The 21,492-nt window shown below is 31.8% G+C and overlaps 2 protein-coding genes across 5 annotated transcripts in view; both read left to right on the forward strand.

Annotated features, from left to right (window-relative positions):
* LOC143248632 (serine/threonine-protein kinase ATR-like) overlaps positions 1-13,767 on the forward strand; it is a 239,498-nt gene extending 225,731 nt beyond the window's left edge. For all 4 annotated transcript variants that reach the window (XM_076497147.1, XM_076497148.1, XM_076497146.1 and 1 more), the window contains 4 exons: positions 3,965-4,100; positions 10,058-10,200; positions 10,492-10,594; positions 13,589-13,767. In XM_076497147.1, coding sequence (XP_076353262.1) covers positions 3,965-4,100; positions 10,058-10,165 — 244 coding nt within the window. In that variant the 3' untranslated portion in view covers positions 10,166-10,200; positions 10,492-10,594; positions 13,589-13,767. The remainder of the gene's footprint in view (positions 1-3,964; positions 4,101-10,057; positions 10,201-10,491; positions 10,595-13,588) is intronic.
* A 3,289-nt stretch (positions 13,768-17,056) lies between these two features.
* LOC143248634 (serine/threonine-protein kinase ATR-like) lies at positions 17,057-20,981 on the forward strand. The gene is made up of 3 exons (XM_076497150.1): positions 17,057-18,390; positions 19,115-19,220; positions 20,043-20,981. Exons 1-3 carry the CDS (start codon positions 18,325-18,327, stop codon positions 20,063-20,065), a joined length of 195 nt encoding a protein of 64 aa, XP_076353265.1. The 5' UTR covers positions 17,057-18,324; the 3' UTR covers positions 20,066-20,981.
* Positions 20,982-21,492: the final 511 nt, after the last annotated feature.

The following is a 21,492-nucleotide window of genomic DNA, read 5'->3' on the forward strand; positions in this document are numbered from 1 at the left end:
TGTAGATGGTCTAGTTGGTTTGTGCCAATAAACACCAACCAACTGAACACAATGTAGAAATATCAAAGTTGTTTTGACATTGGAAATGGTAACACTGTCCGACTTCCTCATGTCTAACTTTTTATGGGCCATTTGCCTTTTTAATTCTATTTAGATCTTTTATACAAATTTTGGACATTGTTTTGTTTTAATTTAATTTATTTTTTTGCCTTTTATAAGACATTCCTTTTTCCTATTTTACTGCTTGTTTAGTGTAGATGGTCTAGTTGGTTTGTGCCAATAAACACCAACCAACTGAACACAATGTAGAAATATCAAAGTTGTTTTGATTAACAAAGTTTCCATTTCTTTGTTAGGTGGAATTGCCATAATAAAATGAGAAAGTGCTTAACAGTCATGAAATACAATTATATAGAAACATCGCAAAGTCTAAAATAGTGGTCATGTACATAATAATGTGAAGGAAGTTTTTCATGACAATATGACTGAATCTACTTTACTGAATTATTTTGCATGGTGATGTATTTTATGTTTAAGCAGTCAGTCAGGTTTAAAAGCAATCCTTTTGGCAAGTTGAAGTAATGTGTTCAATAAATACAAGTTGATTTTTGTTGCAAACTGCAGGTAAAGAACAGTATTTAGGGAAAAAGATGCAAGGCTCATATCACTTGTTATTGCACTGAAATTGAAAAAGTATAATTAAGGGAACATGAAGACTGAAGAATTCAGTAGTACTTATTCAGTAACCTGTTTCTATTGTTTTTTAGCTGTATTGGACTCACTGCAGTTTATTTATTGTATTCAGTGCAATTATTTTGTTACAAAATATAATAAACTTAGTTTATTGGAGTTCGTGTATCTGTTAAAATCAGTAAAATAGATCCTAGTAAATGACAAGTTTTAGAAAAGATGTTGGAAAGCCCTTCATTTTTTTTTTTTTTTTTTACATTAACTTGCATGAATAATTTATGTGCATCTCTAAACAACAGTTCATAAGTTATTTGTAATATATAGGAATACATTCGTGAAGATGAGAAACACACTTCAAGTAAAAATGTATTCTGAAGACAGCTGGTATGGATATTAGAACTTTAATTAACATAAAGCAGAGTCAGTTGCAAACTCTTTCTTTGTTAACCTGAAGATTACATGAGAAGATCAAAATATTCTTCTGTGCTTTATGGTAATTAAAGTTCTAATATCCATATTAGCTGTCTCAAGAATACATATAGGAATACAGATTTATATGCAAAAACGGCTCGTTTGGGCTGAGAAAACACTTTACATAGAAGAGCGAACAACGTTTCGACCTTCTTCGGTCATCGTCAGGTTCACAAAGAAAGAGGTAACTGACCGGAAGCTGACCACATGTTTGAAAGGGGTTGTGTAACTGTGTGTCGAAATGTAGAGGGCGGTATTAGATGTTTGAATATATAATTTATTTATTTTATTTTATTAATATAGGTATAAAGGAGTTCCTTTATATTGGTTTATTTTGGGTTTAAGTTGTTGTATAAGTAAGGCTTCTTTAATTTTGCATTTGTTTATGTTTGTTTCTTTATTTAGTATTTGAGTGTTTTCTATGGTTATGTTGTGTTTATTTGACTTGCAGTGTTCGAAAACGTGTGAAGGTGACTTTTTATGTTCTTTCAATCTGGTTTCCATTTTTCTACTTGTTTCTCCAATATAGAAGTCGTGGCAGTTATCACATTGTATTTTATAAATAATGTTGGTGTGGTGTTTGTCAGTGTAGTTTTTACATAGTATAGACCTCAGTTTTGTGCCGGGTTTTTGAATAAATTTGGTATTAATTGGAATGTCATATTTTGTTACTAATTTTTGCCAAATGTTGGTTATTTGTTTGCTGATGTCAGGAATATATGGTATGCAGCGGTATATGGTTTTGTGATTTTTTGATTCGTGAGATATATTTACTTTAGTTGGTTGATTTTGCTTTCTGTCTAGGTGTGTGCGTATAATGTTTTCTACGGTTTGTGGAGGAAACGTATTGATGTTGATGAAGTATTGTTTTATTTTGTCTAATTCATCGTTAATTTTATCTGGTGAGCATAGTTTTATGTCTGTGTTTATTTGGTTTCTTAGTATGTTGAGTGTTTTTTTTTTGTTTCATGTGCTGAGTCCCAAGGAATGTATAGTCCAGTATGGGTGATTTTTTGGTGGATTTCTGTTTGAAATTGTGTATCAGTTCTTGTAATTTTGAGGTTAAGAAATGATATTTGATTGTTTTCTTCCTGTTCACATGTGAAGTTGATGTTGGGATGTATAGAGTTAATGTGATTGAAAAAATTAAGTATGTGTTCTGTAGATTTGAATCCCGCAACCGTGTCATCTACATATCTGTACCAGTATAGTGGTGGATGTAATGCTGTGTTAATTGCTTGTGTTTCAACTTGTGTCATAAAAATATTGGCTAGAACTGGTGATACTGGGTTGCCCATGCTTAGGCCATTTGTTTGTATATAGTTTTGGTTGTTGAACATGAAGTTTGTCTTTATCGTGGTGAATTCTGTGAGGGTTGCTAACTGGTTACTGGGAATTTCTATAGTTGGGTTAGGGTCTCGGATATAGAGTTCTAAGGCTATCTTGCAGGCTTCAGTGGTTGGAACTTCTGTAAAGAGGGATATAACATCGAAACTGGCCATTAAGGCTTTATGATTAAGTTGATTTAGATTAGACTTGAAATTAAAAGAGTCTTTGATAAATGAGCTGGCTGATGTTACATATTTGGAGAATGCCCATGCTATGTATTTACCAAGGTTGTAATTAAACGATTCATATGTGGACATTATTGGTCGTAATGGACAATCTGGTTTATGAGGTTTGGGGATGCTGTATATTTGCGGTGTGCGTGAGTCGGTTTTACGTAGGTAGGAATAAAGTGTTTGTGAAATTGTGTTGGCTTTTTTCATTTGTAGTAGTAATTTGTTCAGTTGCGTCTCGTGTGTCTTTGTTGGATTTGTGTGTATTGGTTTAAATTTGTTCGTGTCTGATAGGATGTTATTCATTTTTTTGGATGTATTCATTTGTGTTCATTATGACTATAGCGTTACCTTTATCTGCTTTTAGAATTTTTATGTTTTTGTCTTGTTTTAGGTTTTTAATGCAATTAATGTCTCTTTTTGTAAGGTTGTTTTTCAGTTTTCTGTTTTGTGAAATTATGTTGATGGTTTTGTGAGAAAATTCTTTGAAAAAATCGTTTAAGATGTCGTTTTTAGGTGTTTCTGGAAAATATAAATTTGTAATTTTACCTGGGAAGGTTGGCTGTTGGATGTCAATAAAATTATCTAAGTTGTCTTCTTTCTGTTGGTTGTTTTTTGGTTGTTTCCTTGTTTTTGTTCTCTGTAGAAAGTATCACAAGTCTCCTGGCTAGGTCTTCTAAACATGTTTTGATTTCTATGGTTGGAATGTACCTAGGTGCTATAGCGAAATTGAGTCCTTTGTTAAGTAGTTGTTTCTCGTCTGTGTTTAATTGACGGTCGGATCTGTTAATTATGAGGTTAGTCAACGGTTTGTCATTTTGGTGTCTTTTTTGTTGTTTGCATCTTAGTTTTTTGTTGTGGCAGACCTTTTTGTCTCTGTCATTTTTAGTATTGATTTGGTTTATGTTTCGTTGTATAAGTCCGTAAATCTCTGGTTTAATGCAGCATGCCAGTTGATGGCCTAGATTCATTTTTTGTTTTTGTAAGTCATGTAGTTCTTTGTATTTTGTGTTCAACATGGCTTTCAGTAGTTTTTTTCTGTAAATTTTGGATAATGTTTGTGTATGTATTAAAATTTTTTGAAAGTTTTCCCTTTACAAAATTAGGGGTTAGTTGTTCTTTTCTACATTGTTGAATAAAATAAATGTCATTTCTTCTATTAATAATTATTTTGAAGATTATTTTGAAGTAGAGAAGTTTGAGTTGAAACTTAAATAAATGTTTATCTTTTGTTTTGTTTTTAGATTAGAAATGAGGAGATTGAGTGAGAACCAAAAGTCTTCATTTTTTCATTTAAGTGTAGAAGATGAAAACTTTGCTTATGATTTGGTTCAAGAGCTAGTTAGGTCTTTCCTAGCAGCTGAAGACACCAGAATACAAGTGAGTGGTTATTTTATACTGAAGTGTCTTTTTTGACTCTGTGTTATTGGTTTTATTTCACATTGACATACTTATGAGAAATGGTTAGAATAATTAGACTACCTATACAAAAGTTGCACAGATTTGAAAAATACTTTATTTTCACTTTACTTAAATTTAAGTTTTTCATTTGTTAAAGCTTAATCATTTATTTTTAAAAAAATTAGTTTAAAATATAATCTTAATTATCTATGAACCTTGCCATTTATTTCTTTCACTATACATGAGATATTAAATTTTTTCAGAAATCTCAAAACAAATTGTTGATCACAGTAATCACTAGATATTCAGTGAGATATGACATTTAGTTTACATTACCCAGTTGCTTTCTTACCCAACAAATGGTTTGTAACATGATGTTCTGAAATATGGACAAACATGTTTTGAATCTCCTGTGGTCTTCAAAATATGGATACAAATGGGTGAAGAAGTTCAGTGCAACAAAACATAAGCCACATTTTAAGGTGTGTTACCAAATCCTGGACTTACGAATGACAGCAGAATGTGCTTTTATATATTTCAAATACTGCATACCATTTTGGATTGTATATATGCTTTGAACAAAATACAGATTGTGACAATCATAACTCGCCACTGAAACACACTGTAAATGGAGAAAGTTTTAAATCGTCATCAGGTGAATATAATAAATAAACTATCAAAATATCATTTGTACAGGGTGTTCAGAAAGTCACTGTGCACTTGTATATTTATTAACAGACATGTTTCAATATAGAATACAGGAGGTAAATATGAATAACAATTATAAACAATATTAAAAGTGACCCCTGTTGGCTTGGATCCTTCTTATTTTGTTTCTAAACACTGCTGTCAGTTGCTGGCTTGAAATAGACTGAATAGACATATAATTACAAAACTGCACAGTGACTTTCTGAACACCCTGTATAACATTTTGTAACTCCGTTAACAACATTACTACAGTTGATAAACTTCTGCCAACCTGCATGGAGCCTAAGACAAGACCTTCCAGCTATATGAAGTAGTAAAGGTGTGCCAGGCACCAGCAGAAATGTTTTTTTTTTTTTGTTAAAAAAGAGCAAGAAGTGAAAACATAAACTAACCATCTTTAGTGGCATAAAATTGAGTGAAACCAGGGAGAAGAGACCTCAGTGTTGTCTTTACAAATCCACTGCTATCACTAGTAAGTAGGAACATTAAGATTGTTCAGGACATAGAATTTTGTGTGGAATCAGCAGATCAGTTTTCTGGGAGGGCAAAAAATAAAGAAATGTCACTTCTAAGTGAAATGTATTTAGAGAAGAGAAAATACTTCTAAAAGTGAAGGAATTTCTTCACTGAAACAGTGTTAAGCTACATCTGCATAATTTTAGGACTAACAGGTTTCACTTTTATAAGCTCATTCATTACTTACAAATAGACTTAATGTGTTGAAATAAAATTCTTTGTAGACTGAGAATGTTTGTATCCTGTGTTCTGAAGCACCCATTGATAAAGTTGCAATATTGCTTTGGACTTTTCATTATTGTGAGTGAAAGACCTGTTGAGCTTCATGTATTTGTAGATAGTGAAAAATATTAGACACACTCGAGATTATAGGGTTGTTAATAAAGTGCCAATATCTAAAGTTTGTAACAAGAAGTAATTATTCTTGAGGAGACCTTTTGGTGTACACAGAATTCAAGAACTGTACTGTATAACGAATCTATGTTGATTGTATATGTGACTTTTTTTTAACACAGGCTTAGTCTCTGGGACTGGCTTTATAATCATTTTGTGTTTGATACAATTTTCAAGCTATTACTTTTAAATTAATAAATATATCTTGATGGAACTTGGTATATTATCAATAAATATTACAAGATTTGTTATGCAAAATATTGTGTTTTTTTTATGAAGTCGTAAGCTTTTCTTTTGCCTTTTTTTCTTTTTTGCATGTTTCTTATCCAACATTTTGAGATGAAAAATACTTTCATGCATCAGAAAATTTTCAAATTTCACATACAAAATATAACATTCAAAAACTTATCAAATATTTATTAAGGAAAAACATTATGTTTTGCCCTTTATTTTACTAATGAATCTCTGTGTAGGTTTGGTTGATTTTACTGATTTCGTAACCAAAAAACAAAAAGTGTGTGTGTGTGTGTGTATAAATTTTGCCCGTTTCATTCTTGGATGACAACAGAGTATAATATGAAAACACAAATGTTTAGACTAAATAGCTTAAATCTTTTAACATTATACATTCATATATATTTATTATTTTTATTATAACAACCTTTCATCCATGCATGCCTAACAATAAAGAAGCTACAGTGAAGCAGTGCACATGTGTCATATTACTGTATTAAGTTATATGGAACTAATTTTTTACTATCCACAGAGTGACCTGTTTTGACTGTGTTATAGTGGAAAAGGATTGTGCAAAATACAGTCACATTTCAATTATTATACATTATATACGTATTTACAATACTGTTATTTACAGGTAACAAATATACAGTTTAAATAAACAAAATAGTCATAAGTTACAATATCAGTATTGTAGAATTCCACTATAATTTATCAAGCTTAGTAAGTAAGCTGTATTTAGGTCTAAAAAAGTATGAAATTCCAACATAATGATTATCTTTTCTCACATATGTGAACTTTAAACATGCTACAAACCTTCTGCTCCCCACTTTTGGAATTGTAGGATTTCAATGCGTTTCTCATCCGAATCGTCGTGTGACATACTCATTTGACATATGTGGTTCCTTCTACACTCCTCTACTGAACTATCACTTCTCATTTGACAGTGCTAAGGTTTGGAAGAGCTTTTTCTTTTTTAAGGTTGTATTTACTGCTCACAAGGTTCTATCACTTTTGGGGATATGGCATTATTGTTAGCAGCTCGAGATGGTGATTCCTCCTTTTCTTCCATTTTCCATCTTTCCCCCTTGACTTTATCCGTGTAGGCTTCTGTGCTCAGTGAGAGCTCTTTGTTGACATACTGCTTCCTACCAGGATACGTTTTCTTTATCCTCTGGCAATCCTCCTCTGTTCATGATCTTTTACCTACTTTTTTTGCCAGTTAGGTCCATCTTTTGTTTCAGTTGGTCTATTTCTCCTGGAATTTGTTCTTGGTATACTCCTATCAGATCTGACAATTTCACTTTTCCCTTGCTTGCCTTTGTCATCCATTCTAAGTCTTCCATTATATTGCAGTTTCCTCTTTGTTTGGGGTTTTATCTTCCACCTGTAGCCATTCTTCATAATTCTGTGTGACTGACTGTTAAGTTTCTATTTATACTTTCCTTTTTCTTTTCACAGGTCTTCTTTTCATTCATCATTATTTTGATCCTGTTCTGTGGTCAGACACCAGGATTTTTTAAACTTTAAATCCACACTGTACTTCCATGATGTGTTCAATTTATCTTCCATGGCTTCACACATTCACCATTGAGATGGGATGTTCCACAAAATCACATATAGGTTCATGATTTTCATGATATTTTGTGTTTCATAACCAAGCCCATCCCAGACTGTATCACCCTTGGACTGAATGGGAAAACAGAAGGGGTTTGTTGTCCATCCCAATCATTCCTAGAATTAATAACTCAGTATCGTCTGATTTTTCAAAATAAGATTTTGTGGTTATGTGGTGATACTGCTTTGGATTTCACCACCACATTGTCACCTTCCTTGCTTCAAGTGGAGTATGGGCATCCTTACAATTCCAGTTCCAAATTGCTGAGGTGGTTGACCCTGAAGGCACCCAGCTGAATGAGTTACTCACAATAACCAATCAATTACAGAATAGGGTGGTGGTATTTTATGGGTGTAGATGATGTGATATTCTTCTCTTTATGATAACCATTGACAACAGAATGAGACATCAAGATGTAATTCATCCCTTTTATTGGAAACTGTCATTCTACTCTCAACTAAATGTTGTTACACTATAAGAAGGTTTTGAATTTAGAGTGAACTCATTTACTTAAGTTCTCACACATATTTCAAGTTAACTATCTTCCTAACTCAATTTCCTCCATCTTGGTTGTGGGTCACAGCAATGATTTGTGAAATTGTTCTGGTTCTGTCATTGGCTATCTCTTGTTTCTTGTTTTCTCATCTTAATATTAGGGGTATGATACTGTCTATGGATGGTCCTGGCCCATTTCACAGTTATGGGAGTTGATTACATGCAACAGACATTCTATTGGTACCAATTCAATAGCTCAGATCTAATCCTAGTGTCATACCCAGGAATTAGAGTGGGTTTCAATTCCCCATTTCATGGGATTGAGGTAAAGAGGGTATGCTCTTTATTCTACACTCACATGGATGTTGGTATCCCATGGGCATGTTTTGAAAGTAGTTGATTTACTATGTGTAGTCCATTGCATCCAAGCTGCTGTACACCTAGGGGTGTATCTTTTGTTTACCTGCCTTTCCTATTTTGAGATTGAGTTACAGTATTGGTTATGACCACTTTCTTGCCACATTCTCTCTCACTCTGATGTACTCCTCTCATTTTTTTCCCTTATATTTCACATGTTCCATAATCGGATGAAGAGTATCCCTGGCTCAGAAATGGTCCACTTCCCCTTTCTGTGATCTTCAGATCTGATTCTTTCATTTCCAAGATATCCTTCAGATAATTTTAAAATATTCTTTTGTCATATCCTCACACTGGTCCCTCCTTGTTATCAATGTAAGATTCTAGCTAATATTGTGAGAGTAGATAATTACCATATCAGAAGTCTTAATTTTCCCTATACTGAAAATGTATTTTCAATGTACTTGCCATCTCTCACAAGATTAACTGTTCTTATTTAGTGTTGCCCTTTGTATGTGAACTTTTTCTTTATGCATACTACAAGTCTTCCACTCCCCTTGAATTGGGATTTGTTTATCAAGGAAATCATCATCCATTATCCTCTCATATTCCTGTTAATACTTTAGGTATTTTACAGTAAACACAGTCACATGATACCTTATATCTTTCACATTAAACACAGTCACACATAATACCTTATATCTTTCACAGTAAACACAGTCACACACGATACCTTATATCTTTCACAGTAAGCACAGTCACACGTGATACCTTATATCTTTCACATTAAACACAGTCGCACGTGATACCTTATATCTTTCACATTAAACACAGTCGCACGTGATACCTTATATCTTTCACATTAAACACAGTCACACATAATACCTTATCTTTCACAGTAAACACAGTTGCACATAATACCTTATATCTTTCACAGTGAACACAGTCATAACGTGATACTTTATATCTTTCTTCTATATCTTTCACACTAAACACAGTCTTGCATAATACGTTATATCTTTCACATTAAACACAGTCACACATAATACCTTATATCTTTCACAGTGAACACAGTCATAACGTGATACTTTATATCTTTCTTCTATATCTTTCACACTAAACACAGTCTTGCATAATACGTTATATCTTTCACATTAAACACAGTCACACATAATACCTTGTATCTTTCACAGTAAACACAGTCTTGCATAATACGTTATATCTTTCACATTAAACACAGTCACACATAATACCTTATATCTTTCACAGTGAACACAGTCATAACGTGATACTTTATATCTTTCTTCTATATCTTTCACACTAAACACAGTCTTGCATAATACGTTATATCTTTCACATTAAACACAGTCACACATAATACCTTGTATCTTTCACAGTAAACACAGTTGCACATGATACCTTATATCTTTCACAGTAAACATAGTCACGTATGATACTGTAGGCCTTTCACAGTAAACATATGGTATTGTGTGTATTTATTGTTATTTTTATTTCTCCACTTCCTAACGTTTTTCTTTCTTTCTGGAACTGAAGTTTTTCATGCTGTGTTTATGACTGTTTTCTTATGTAAAGTACACATTTTTCTTTTTTGTAGGACTGTGCATCTTATGCACTGCAGGAAACCTTACAGATATATACTTGTCAAAGTGGAGAGTTGTCACAAATTGTGAGACCAAGTCTTTGGAACAGGTTTTCAGAATAGGTTCAAGAAATTTTGGTACCTTTGCAGCACTCTAGGTATGTATTTTATTTTTTATTATAATGAAATTTAGACAGTAATTTTCAGTTATTTTCTTTCTTATCAATTTTTTTTCTAACATTGTTCATTGTGTTATGTTTTTCTTTTATCTTTACTGTGTTATAAAACATTACAATTCAACAGTATTTTAGCATAGTTTAAACATTAAAAACTCAATTTTTTTTTAATATTTCACATAAACTGAAAAGTTATTTGAATATTGAAGTTGTTCTGCTTTTTAATAAAAGTTAAAAAAAAAGTTCATCAGGTTTTCTGTTATTATTTGATAGGTACATTATGTCTAGTAACAAGAGGACTTCCTTTCCATGCCCAATATATGGGAGCAAACTAGGAAGCACTTTTAAAGATTGGGCATCTTGTCTTCTCCAGAAGGTAAGAAGCACTTTTCTGTGATAAAAAGAAATGAGATAATTAGGTTGCTAATCAATATTATTGTTATAGGTGATTATTATATTAATTAAAACCATGACAAAATTTGAACTAGAGATCAGACTGTGTAGATAAAAGTATTACAGAAACAGAGGCACCTCACAGTTCAGCTAAACATATCTGTTCACACAGTTCTTGTAAGTCTGAGTTTCATTTCCTTTTCTAATTCAGGAGAATGTTAATTTCAACTATTAAGTAACGTGCACACAGTTCTGTAACATTTGTCACAGTTTTAGCCCATTAGGAGCACATTATTGAAACTTACTCTACAAATATGTTTAGAACATAAAGGTGGTATACACTTTTAGAATTTCTTTTGGGGGGGTAGACTACTGTAGTATCAAAGACAAGTACTAGATTATAATCACCACATTACACTTAAAATTCTCTCATTTTGTCTTTGTATATGTTAATTTTCTGTTTCTAATGGAAAGAAAAGAAATAATGCAGAATAGTTTTTTATAAAACTGCTTTTTGAGAACAGATTATGCCATAGAGAAAAACAACCAAAATCATTTCAATTTAAAACTAACTTTTCCATGCTCATTAGCATGTTTTTAAATGCCCTTAGTTTTATAAAATTTATATGGTTTTATGTATTTAATTTCTCAGATAAAGCGAGAGAATACAGCTAGAGTTTTTCAGTCATGCTTCATGATTGTCAAAACGATGTGAAGACAGCAGTTTTTCTTCTTCCTCACATCATGGTTAATGTTTTACAAGATGCAAGCAATGAAGAAAAGGAAGATGTTTGTTTTAAGAAATAATATAAAGTATAGAAGTAAATGTACATAATTCTTTATATGACATTTTCTTTTTTCAGAAGTAAAGAATGTAATACAACTGATAGGCTGTGAGATTTTAAAGACAGAGCTTAGCATTGATAGCCATTTGACAGGCTTCTGCATCTTCTCTTATCAGATTGGCCAATCATTAATTTTGTTTAGATCTGGTAATAAAATGTTTTAAGGGTAAGAAAGCAGGGAACAGAAAGAAAATACCAGTACCAGTACATCTGCTTTGATGTTTACAGTAAATAGAAAAGATTCTGAATTGGTTAATTATCCATCAGTCAGCCAAAGGTATTCTGACTTTTGGAACATTTTACTTAACTTTAGTCTTTCAGTCGTTTTTCAGGATGTGAATTCTATTGTGAGAAACTATTTTCAAAATAATATTAAAAGTACTTCCTTTTATCAAAAAATTTTCTTTCTTTCTTATTGTTGATTACAAATCCTAGTTCCATCTTACATATCTAGTCAATTTCAACTTGATTGAAAGTAACATTATTTCTTTTGACAGTTTATTTTGCCAGTTACAACTGTCACTGCCAGAAACAAAGATAAAACTGTCAAAAAATGTATGAGTGACCTATGGTCAGATCTTTGAAATTGAGATCAACGTTACTTTTGTCAGTCTAATTAACAATATTTTTGCTAAGAGTATTTTTGGACAGCATGAATTTATATCTAATAATGTTTTTTTTTAATAGATATTAAATTATTTATGTGTATCTTATGAGTGCTATAAACTTAACAGTAACATTCAAGAAGAAATAGTTTGAATTATTAGAATAATTTGTTTTTATTTACCGTACATGTTTACTTAGCTTATGTGCACTGAAGTCTTGTCATAGCTTTCAACAAATATAATGTAATATGAAAAACATGAATGTTAAAATAAACTATAATCCACTTTTGCATGTTACACCAAATGTTATAGCATTAAAAATACCAGTTGAACAGTGATTTTGATTTATATAATTATATAAGACAACATTGTTTGTTTTTTGAATGCTGTGCAGTGTAAGACTACAGTGTTACTGCAATAGTAAATGATGCACAGGCAGATAGGTTTAAAAAAACTGCATCTAGGTTGAGTCAGGTGTCTAAAGCTCTGTTTGGTTGGTTAAACTTGCTCTTAGACTGTGTCAAATGTCTGTAGTTTTTTACTTTGGCACTGTAAGTATACAGACTGCTAAAATAGAGACTATACGAGGATAGCTTGTATTTCACACACCTACTAAGGTGCATTATGCTCACATATAGCAGGAAATGACTTGCTTCTTATTGTGCCAAGAACATACCAAGTGGACCAACAATATAAGAATAGTAATTTTACAAGTGAGCTATGTCTCACCCTGCTACCACATAACAGCTATGTGCTTATTTGATGAGTATCTGAGAGTCAGGTTAAATACCATATTCATACGGAGACATTGTACATATGATGGTGATTCAAGTTGGTGTCGACAGTAATGAACATTGGAAGACTTTGTTTTACGATCTTCTGATTGGACTACTAATGCCTTAAATTCTATTATCCTGTGTTCTGTCACATAATGAATTATGATTTTCATTCTAACTGTGTAGAAGTAATCAGTACATCGTCTTCAAAAGAGGGGATTGAGTGAAGTGTGTCACCAGTCTTCATATCCATTGTTCATGCATGAGATACTCTTGTGAGCTTCATCACGTCCTATGAAATAATTCAGAATACTGAAAATGCCCTGAAGGTATTTTTTTTAATGGAGTGATTACTGATGCCTTAGAACTTAATGAACATTCTGATTTCGAGTATACAGCATCAGTGCTGTACTGCCTTTGTTGTTCATGGTGGTTGTCCTACATATTAAGATGAAATCCCCAGAATTGTGGAGGTGTAAAGATGACTGATTTATACCAAAGTGAACTGAAAATGTGAGCTGAATAATGTGTTCACAGCAGTTTTGCGTTATCATAGATGTTATAAATTACAAGAATCTATGAAATATTTTGCTGCATATTTTAGTAGTAGAATTTTTAAAAGCAAAATGGAATGTGAAATAATTTTTTTAACGTTGATAATCAAGGTAGATTTTAATCTCACTAAAATTTAGAATTAATATGTGTTATTATAAAAAGAAAAGCAAAACTTTTTATGTATTTGGGTCTATAGATCTACAGAGAGATTATGGCTGTTCTAAGCCATGTTGACCAAGCTGAACAGAGCAAATTGAAGTTTCATGAGAAGACTGACCTTTGCCACTTGAGTGCCCAGACTGTGTTTTCAATATTGGATTGTTTAACGGTTTGGTGTCATCAGTATTTTGTGATGTTGAGATCTAGTAACCAGAATAACCCAAGCCTGCAAATAAAGGGAAAGGTAGTTGGAATACTCATTAATTAATCATGAGCTTAAGTTACTGGTATTTTATGTTCTTTTTTCTTTGAGAAATTAAAGACTGTAAATATTATAAAACAATTAAAATGCCTGTTCTAGTCATTGATTAACAGCCTTATTTATGTTTTTACAACATAAAAATGTCACTTTGCTAGGAAATAAGTAATGATTTATTAGGGTAATAATTTCAAAATTTGAAGCAGAGTTACCAGAATATTTTCTCATGTAAAATAATTGAATTTACTACAAGACTTTCATCTGTAGAAGCTAGTGGTGGTAATAACTTTTGGGTAACAAATTTTCTACAGTGTTCTTTAAGAAAAATTAATTTCATTATTAGTCTAGCCTGTATTTCTAAAACTGTTGTGTTGCCTTTTAGATTCCTTTAGGTAGAGGAGAAGGTTTGTCCACTTAGTTGTTGTTACTTTCTCATTGTGTAAAGCATCATTCTTTGGCTACAGGTTGAGATCCAGTCATATATATTTATATACACACACAAAACATTGTGGTCCAATAACCCTAACCACTAACATGAGATACAGTTTTCATGACTGCCTAAATCCAACCTTGGCTACCTGGTTGAGGCTAACCTATACGAATGATTACTCGTATTCTGTTCCACCTTGGATATAAAAATTAAGTTTCAGGTGAAGAGCATATCTGTTCTGGAGGTAGTTCAGTTCTCCCACTCTTGTACTATTCTTTTTTTCTTGGTATTCTCCTGTTCTATGAAGACACTTTCTGTATGGATCATGCCTGCACCAGCCCCTCCACCTTCTTAACATGGGATTCTAGTGTCAGTAGATGGTCTATTTCGAAAGTTAACTGAACATGTATTTTCGATAATACTTACCTTCACTGACACTCTCCTGTTCTATCTTCCCACTAAAACCAAATGTATTTCTCAGAAAAAGTGACTGTGTTGTCAGGATGAGATGGTTATATACAGTACCTAGTTCGAAGGCACATTAAAGTTTGTGGAGCAGTTTGCTAGTTAGAACTTGTCTAAGGTATTTAAGTTGGGTATAAAAGACTGAAGTTAGTATTTTCAGTGCTTAGATGGGCAAAATATGGAATCCTTAGAAATCATGAAATAGCTGTAATGTCTGCATAGGTAAGTATTATTGGAAGTGCATTTTTTAGTTTAAGAAAGCATTAGTTTCCATTTTTGATACATTACCATCTAAACCCTGAGTTTGACTTATAGTTTAATGAAGAGCAATTGAATATTTTAAATGGTAGTGTGTACACAAACCTATGTATGTCACTTAGGTCTTTAACATTCAAGAGATGTACAAACAAGTCATCATGTTCTTTCAAGAGCTGTAGTTTGTGACAGGACCTTTTCATCCATGTAGCAAGTGTATAGTTATACTGTGACTTAATCTGGTGCATTATATTCAGTACTGTGTGGTCTAACTTTCATGCAGTATTAAGGACTTAACAATGTTTAATCCTTTTATAATGGGTCATGGATCAAAGGCCATCTTGTTGTGTTTGTTGACTTGCATTCAAGATTGTATTGAACAAATATTTTATGAATTTATGTCAGTAAGTTTGGAATCAAATTGTAGATTATAATTTTACTATTTAATGTTATGTATCAGTTAATTTCTTAGTTTAAAAATAAGTATTAAAAGAATATTGATTTTAGTGAGTCACATGTTATGTTTAATGCTGCACAGTTTAAAATTAGATGTTTGTGGTGTCAAAATACTAAGTTCACAGTTTCATACAAATTAGGAACTCAGATTACTAACTTTAACAAGCTAGAATATAAAATAAAAGGTATGAGGTCTTTAACACAGTGGGCTCTATTCAACTCTTTCCAATTTTTGAAACAGTCCATTATATACTCTTACTACAGTATATGACATGTGAATAACCAATCACTAGCTTAAGATGTTCCTAAAGTGGTTTTTTAGCTATTTTAATCTTCGAAAAGCTAGTGTTCTTTCAATCTAAGTTTTCAAGGAGTTTGTGTGTCTTTAGTCTGCTCATAGTTTCATATATTTTAAAATTGATATAAATCTAGTTACTAAGTGGAATTCTATGGTATCAGTGTAGTTATTTATGATTTTTTGGTTATTCAACTGTATGTATAAAACCTAAAAAAAATTGTTTGATATCCTCCACTTGTGAAATTTCAAAAGGCTTAGCAACTTATGTCCAGCAACAACCAAGTACAGAGATCGTAGAGAGAAGAGATAATTGTTTGCTTTTCCCATTTTTTTTTCTATATTTTAAGAAAAGTTTAATAATTTATTTCTAAATAGTCATAATGTATATACATATATATAATGTATAATAATTTAAATGTGTCTGTATATTACAAAATACTAGTCCACTAAAACACAGCCAAGACAGAAAAGACTAAAGGTCAGTTTTACGTTACTGGATATGTAATATGAGAGCACCAGATCAATGCAAGTTGCACAATGCTAGCTAGGCATGACTGGAAGGTCAGTAACATAATAAATATATATGTAACATATAGCATTATGAGACTTAGTCTACTTAAACTAAACATTTGTATTTTCATGTTACAATATGTCATCATCATAGCACTAAAAAAATAAAATTATTTATTTCCTAATTTTTTAATGATAGTTACAAAGCTAGTTAAGTGACAGACCCCACAGCTGGAGTGTAGAAAATAACATAATGTATAAAGTTTTGCTGAAATCAAACATCTGAAATATATTTGGGAAGTTTTAGAGATTATGCAAATAATATTTGAGATTTTTGGGATGAAGAACAGTTTTTTAACTCATAACATGAAATCACTTTGCACTCATACTAGTAATGAAACAGGCTCAATTTTCACAAACAGATCTTTTATAAAAATAGTTCATGAAACATCTGATTTTTGTAAAAAAAATACTTGTATCTGTACTAATGTCTACCAGATTTTGTGAAGGTACATGTGCTGTATCAAAAGTTATAGTACAAATACTTAATGTGTGCAAATGTGTAGATGAACTTGTATATTATACTGAGTCTGTAGCAAAAGGGCAAATTACTGCTAGTTATCATAATTTTTTCCTGATCTGTCTCTAGCAAAAGCTATCCTTCATATATAAAATGAAGTAGCATGTATAAACTATCTGTTACACCTTATTCATTGATATTTGTATGTAACTTCTAAAAATATGTAACCTGTAAACTTTAGAACTACATTGATAATGAAGAGAAATTCATCTTTGTATGTGGCTTATGTACTTGTATTGTATATTGTGTTTTCAACTTGATTCACGGATGAAAACTTTGACTGCATTTAACAGAAACAAGATATGTCAGCAGTCTCATTTGAAAAATCTGATAAGCTGACAATTTTGTAGATTTTGGTTTAAAGTGGAGAAACTATAGAATGATGTGTTGGAGCTTTCATCCTGAAAGGAAGCAAATGTGATGATTGTTATGGTATAAATAAAACCAGAATTTACAAAATATTCGATTTCTCAAAACAAGCAAAGTAAGTTGCAGTTTAATAATAAAATGATCTTGTGGAAACCACCAAAATGTGTTGCCAACTTGCCCTTGAAAGTAGAAATTCAGCTAATAAATGATGGCAGAGTTTCAATGTTGAATTCATTTGCAATTTTTCAGTTTCTGTGCCACATCTCCTTTAGCTCTATATATATATCAACATACTCCATGAAATGCTTCAGTTCATTGTAGAGTCAAATTATTGCAACATCAGTATTTTGGGATTCATCTTTAGTGGTTTTTATTGTTTTTCTGATAAGCTTCAAAGATCTGAAGTTGTTTACATGTACAATCTGTACTATTATAGTTCATTCAAACTTTGCTGCTTTCAACATCTGTTTTGTAACTGATATCAACTTCTGTTTAGAACTTTATCGTTAAAATAATAGATAAAATTCCAAATTATTGTGCTGTGACCAATTTTCTTTTGACTTGATGGAGGTTGTTAAGATTTTGTTATTGACAAATAAAAACCCATAATTACACATTTTTGCAAGGTGACCTGTTTTTCTTGGACCTGACAGAAATTTTTGTGATTCTATTCTTTACATAATAAGACATGGTTTGTAATTATTGGTGACCTAATGGAGGTCCTATGGGTTTTGTTCTTGACAGAATAAAAACGATTCTTAGTTGTTGAGATGTAATCTGCTACTAGGACCTCAAGATGGCTGTTTTGGTTCTGTTGTTAACAGAATAGAATTATTCTCAGTTATTGAGATGTGACCCATTACTAAGACCTCATGATGACTGTTGTGGTTCTGTATATTCATAAGCTCATGCATAGAATGAATACACCAACTTTCCTTAATCTATAATAAATGTTTTACATGTAAAGACAATGTATTTTTCGTTTTTTGTGATTTGCTTTTGCTAATGCATGAATTGACAAAGTTGTTATTTCTCTTGTGGACCCACATAATGATCCCAACTATAAGTCTGTTTATGACATCCTGAAGAGTGTTCCAGAAGACCTTTTAGCTCGTGCCTCCTTTGTTTGTCAAGCTTTTGCTCGGGCTTTAATGTATTTAGAATTATCAATCAAGAATAACCAAGAATCATCACGGCTACAGTTGGCTTTCTTGCAGGTAAATAATTTTGAAATGATATCTCTTGTAATTTTGTATAATGAAATATAATTATTAATACTACTAAGATTACATCACATGCCAGAATATTCTGTTTGATTTCAAATGACAAAATAATAGTTTAAGGAAAACAATAGATATTGGTAATTTTGCATTGAAACAGATTTTAAGTGTGAATCTGCAGTGTGTGTTATGTGAAGTTGCAATATTCATGAGATGAATAGAAACCAAACTGTGTAAAGTTTAATACTTACAATCTTTCAATGAGCTAATTGTATAATAAAATTCTGGGCTTGTACCTTAAACTCAGATTTGTGCTATAACTTTTACTACTGTCAGACTTACATCTTCTGTAGTACAACTTTACATGCACATATACATAAAATTATAGCTCTCAAAGAATATTTTCAGAGTACTCATGTTAAAATGTTTTTATTTTTTATTGTTTACACCTTTTCTCCTGATAATTTGGTTCATATCAACAAAATTTCCCATTATTTCAATGGTACTGTCACAGGGCAGACTCAGTGTACCTTATTTCTGATCCTGTGCCTCTCCTTACCTGTTAATGAACTTCAGAATCACTCTTTATAAGAATAAGGAATCTAAGAATATTCAGTATTCAAATGCAAAAAATGTTTTTATATATATATAGGATGAATGCATTGTTTTTTATTACTACTTTTTTCAGTTGTGATCAGTATGCATCTATTTTTTGTCTTAGAAACTGTACATCCTCCTTGATGAACCAGATGGAGTGGCAGGAGTAGCAGCATCTCGTCAAGAAGACCCCACACTTCATGATTTGATTCTAGGTCATGAAGCAACTGGTATGTAAAAGTAAATATTTCTTTATGTATGTAACTGTTAACCCTTTCCAGATGGGTCATGGGTCAAAGGCCACATCATTGCACTTGTCAACTTACATTCAAAATTTTATTGAACTACTATTTTATAACTTCTTAAGTTTGGTATCAAACTGTATGTTAATATTTAAATTTTCATATTATACGTTATTTAAAAAAGACACCTAAACATCGATTTTTGTGTGTCATGATGTGTTTTTATCTGATTTTTGAGTTATCTGTGAACTTTTAAATTTGGTTGTTTGTTAGTAATTCAAATTAGCATATACTAAGGTAATTAGAGAACTGATTTTGTGGTCTTTATTTACTGAGTACTAACTTAAACATAATTAAATTTTATCCTGTGTATAGTATTATCTACTAATTGATTTGTTCCCAGTTGGTACAGCAGTAAGTTTATAGATTTACAATGCTAAAATCAGGGGTTCAATTCCCCTCGGTAGACTCAGCAGACAGCCAGATGTTTGCTATAAGAAAACATATACACACACACACACTTATTGATTTTTGTTGTTTTTTATAAACTGGTAAGTCTATAACCTAGTTATTTTTGGTGAATTTCTGTTTTCTCAATCACTATGATTTTCTTTTACACAGATATACTATCCATTTATTTTATTAATTCAAGCTATGCTATTTTTATTAATTATTCTATTACATTGTATCCAACATAAAATTTATACAATTATACACTTGTGCTTTTAATGTTTTAAAAAGTTGTCCAAAGATGATGAGAAGTCTTCATGACAACACTGGTATTACTGATGATGATCTTTTTGCTTCCAGCATCTCTCTTCATCCTCAGATAACTTAACTCTGGGTGTACAAGCTAAAGAGGCATATTGAAAACTTCTTAAACAGCTTACCTGTTTGCTGTGGATGGACATACTTTGTCAGCATTCAAAACTCTAGTAAAGTATAAAAGCAAAATGGGGTACAGTTGATTTCAGATCTTGATAATGCCAATAGAAAGAAATAATTAATTAACATTATTGTTGAAGCCATTCAAGTTGCAGTACTTTTATGCAATGCTTAGTTGTGGTAGTTACACATGAAAACTGGCTCTAAAAATAAACAAACTGATTTTTGCTAAAGCAGTGAAGCAATGTTTTACAGTTTATTTCTGTTGTTGCCTTACAGAACATTGGGAGCTTTGGCGATGTAGGTACAAGTAATCTAAAGAGGATTATTGGTGATGGACTTAAAGATGATGGAAATGTTTTAATTCCATCAAAGAAATATGCTTACATGCTAATTTTAGCTACAGCTTATGAAGTCTCTTTTGACAAATCCTGTTTTTTTAAATATTGCCTTTAGAATTAAGAACTTAAAACTTGTATACTGTTATAATATGCATTATTAGCTGAGATGTTTATGCTATTCTAATTGTTCTAACAAATTAATTAAATTTTGATTGTGAGACACTAAGATCTTGTGTCATGCCAAGTAAGTAATACTTTTGGCGATCGGTTTATCTTTTTCAGAACAAGCATCATAGTGTGAGAATTGACATTTGCTCAGTAGGTAATACCCTCTTCTCTAACTCATTTTCCATTGCATCAAGAGCTATGAAAGTTAACATAATTTCTTATAATGTTGTAATCACTCACACAAAGCATAACTTTTATAGTCTTCGATCTCATTTGGTTACACATCCCAGAAATTGTAAATTTGTAAATCAGACCCAATGTGACATGCCCACATATCACATCCTCTTGTTTCAGAAATTGATGTGACATGTCCACATATCACATCCTCTTGTTTCAGAAATTGTAAATTTGTAAATCAGACCCAATGTGACATGTCCACATATCACATCCTCTTGTTTCAGAAATTGTAAATTTGTAAATCAGACCCAATGTGACATGCCCACATATCACATCCTCTTGTTTCAGAAATTGTAAATTTGTAAATCAGACCCAATGTGACATGCCCACATATCACATCCTCTTGTTTCAGAAATTGTAAATTTGTAAATCAGACCCAATGTGACATGCCCACATATCACATCCTCTTGTTTCAGAAATTGTAAATTTGTAAATCAGACCCAATGTGACATGCCCACATATCACATCCTCTTGTTTCAGAAATTGCCAGTAGTTATCTGTGATGTTTAATACCACATTATGTGTAAATAATAGAAAGCCAACATTCTAAGGCTGGTGTAGAATCTCTAGCATCAGGGAAACATTTGCTGAGGCTTTATATCTTAACATCTTTTTATATTTTGGTTTTT

Source organism: Tachypleus tridentatus, chromosome 4, assembly GCF_004210375.1.
Source record: "Tachypleus tridentatus isolate NWPU-2018 chromosome 4, ASM421037v1, whole genome shotgun sequence".
Lineage (NCBI taxonomy): Eukaryota > Metazoa > Arthropoda > Merostomata > Xiphosura > Limulidae > Tachypleus > Tachypleus tridentatus.

Bases quoted from the DNA above. Each gene is read 5' to 3' on its own strand.
- LOC143248634 (XM_076497150.1), top strand. From the start codon at position 18,325: ATGTATTTAGAATTATCAATCAAGAATAACCAAGAATCATCACGGCTA. The intron at 18,391-19,114 runs GTAAATAATTTT...TTTTTGTCTTAG, and splicing joins TACAGTTGGCTTTCTTGCAG to AAACTGTACATCCTCCTTGA. The intron at 19,221-20,042 runs GTATGTAAAAGT...TTTTGCTTCCAG, and splicing joins TCTAGGTCATGAAGCAACTG to CATCTCTCTTCATCCTCAGA.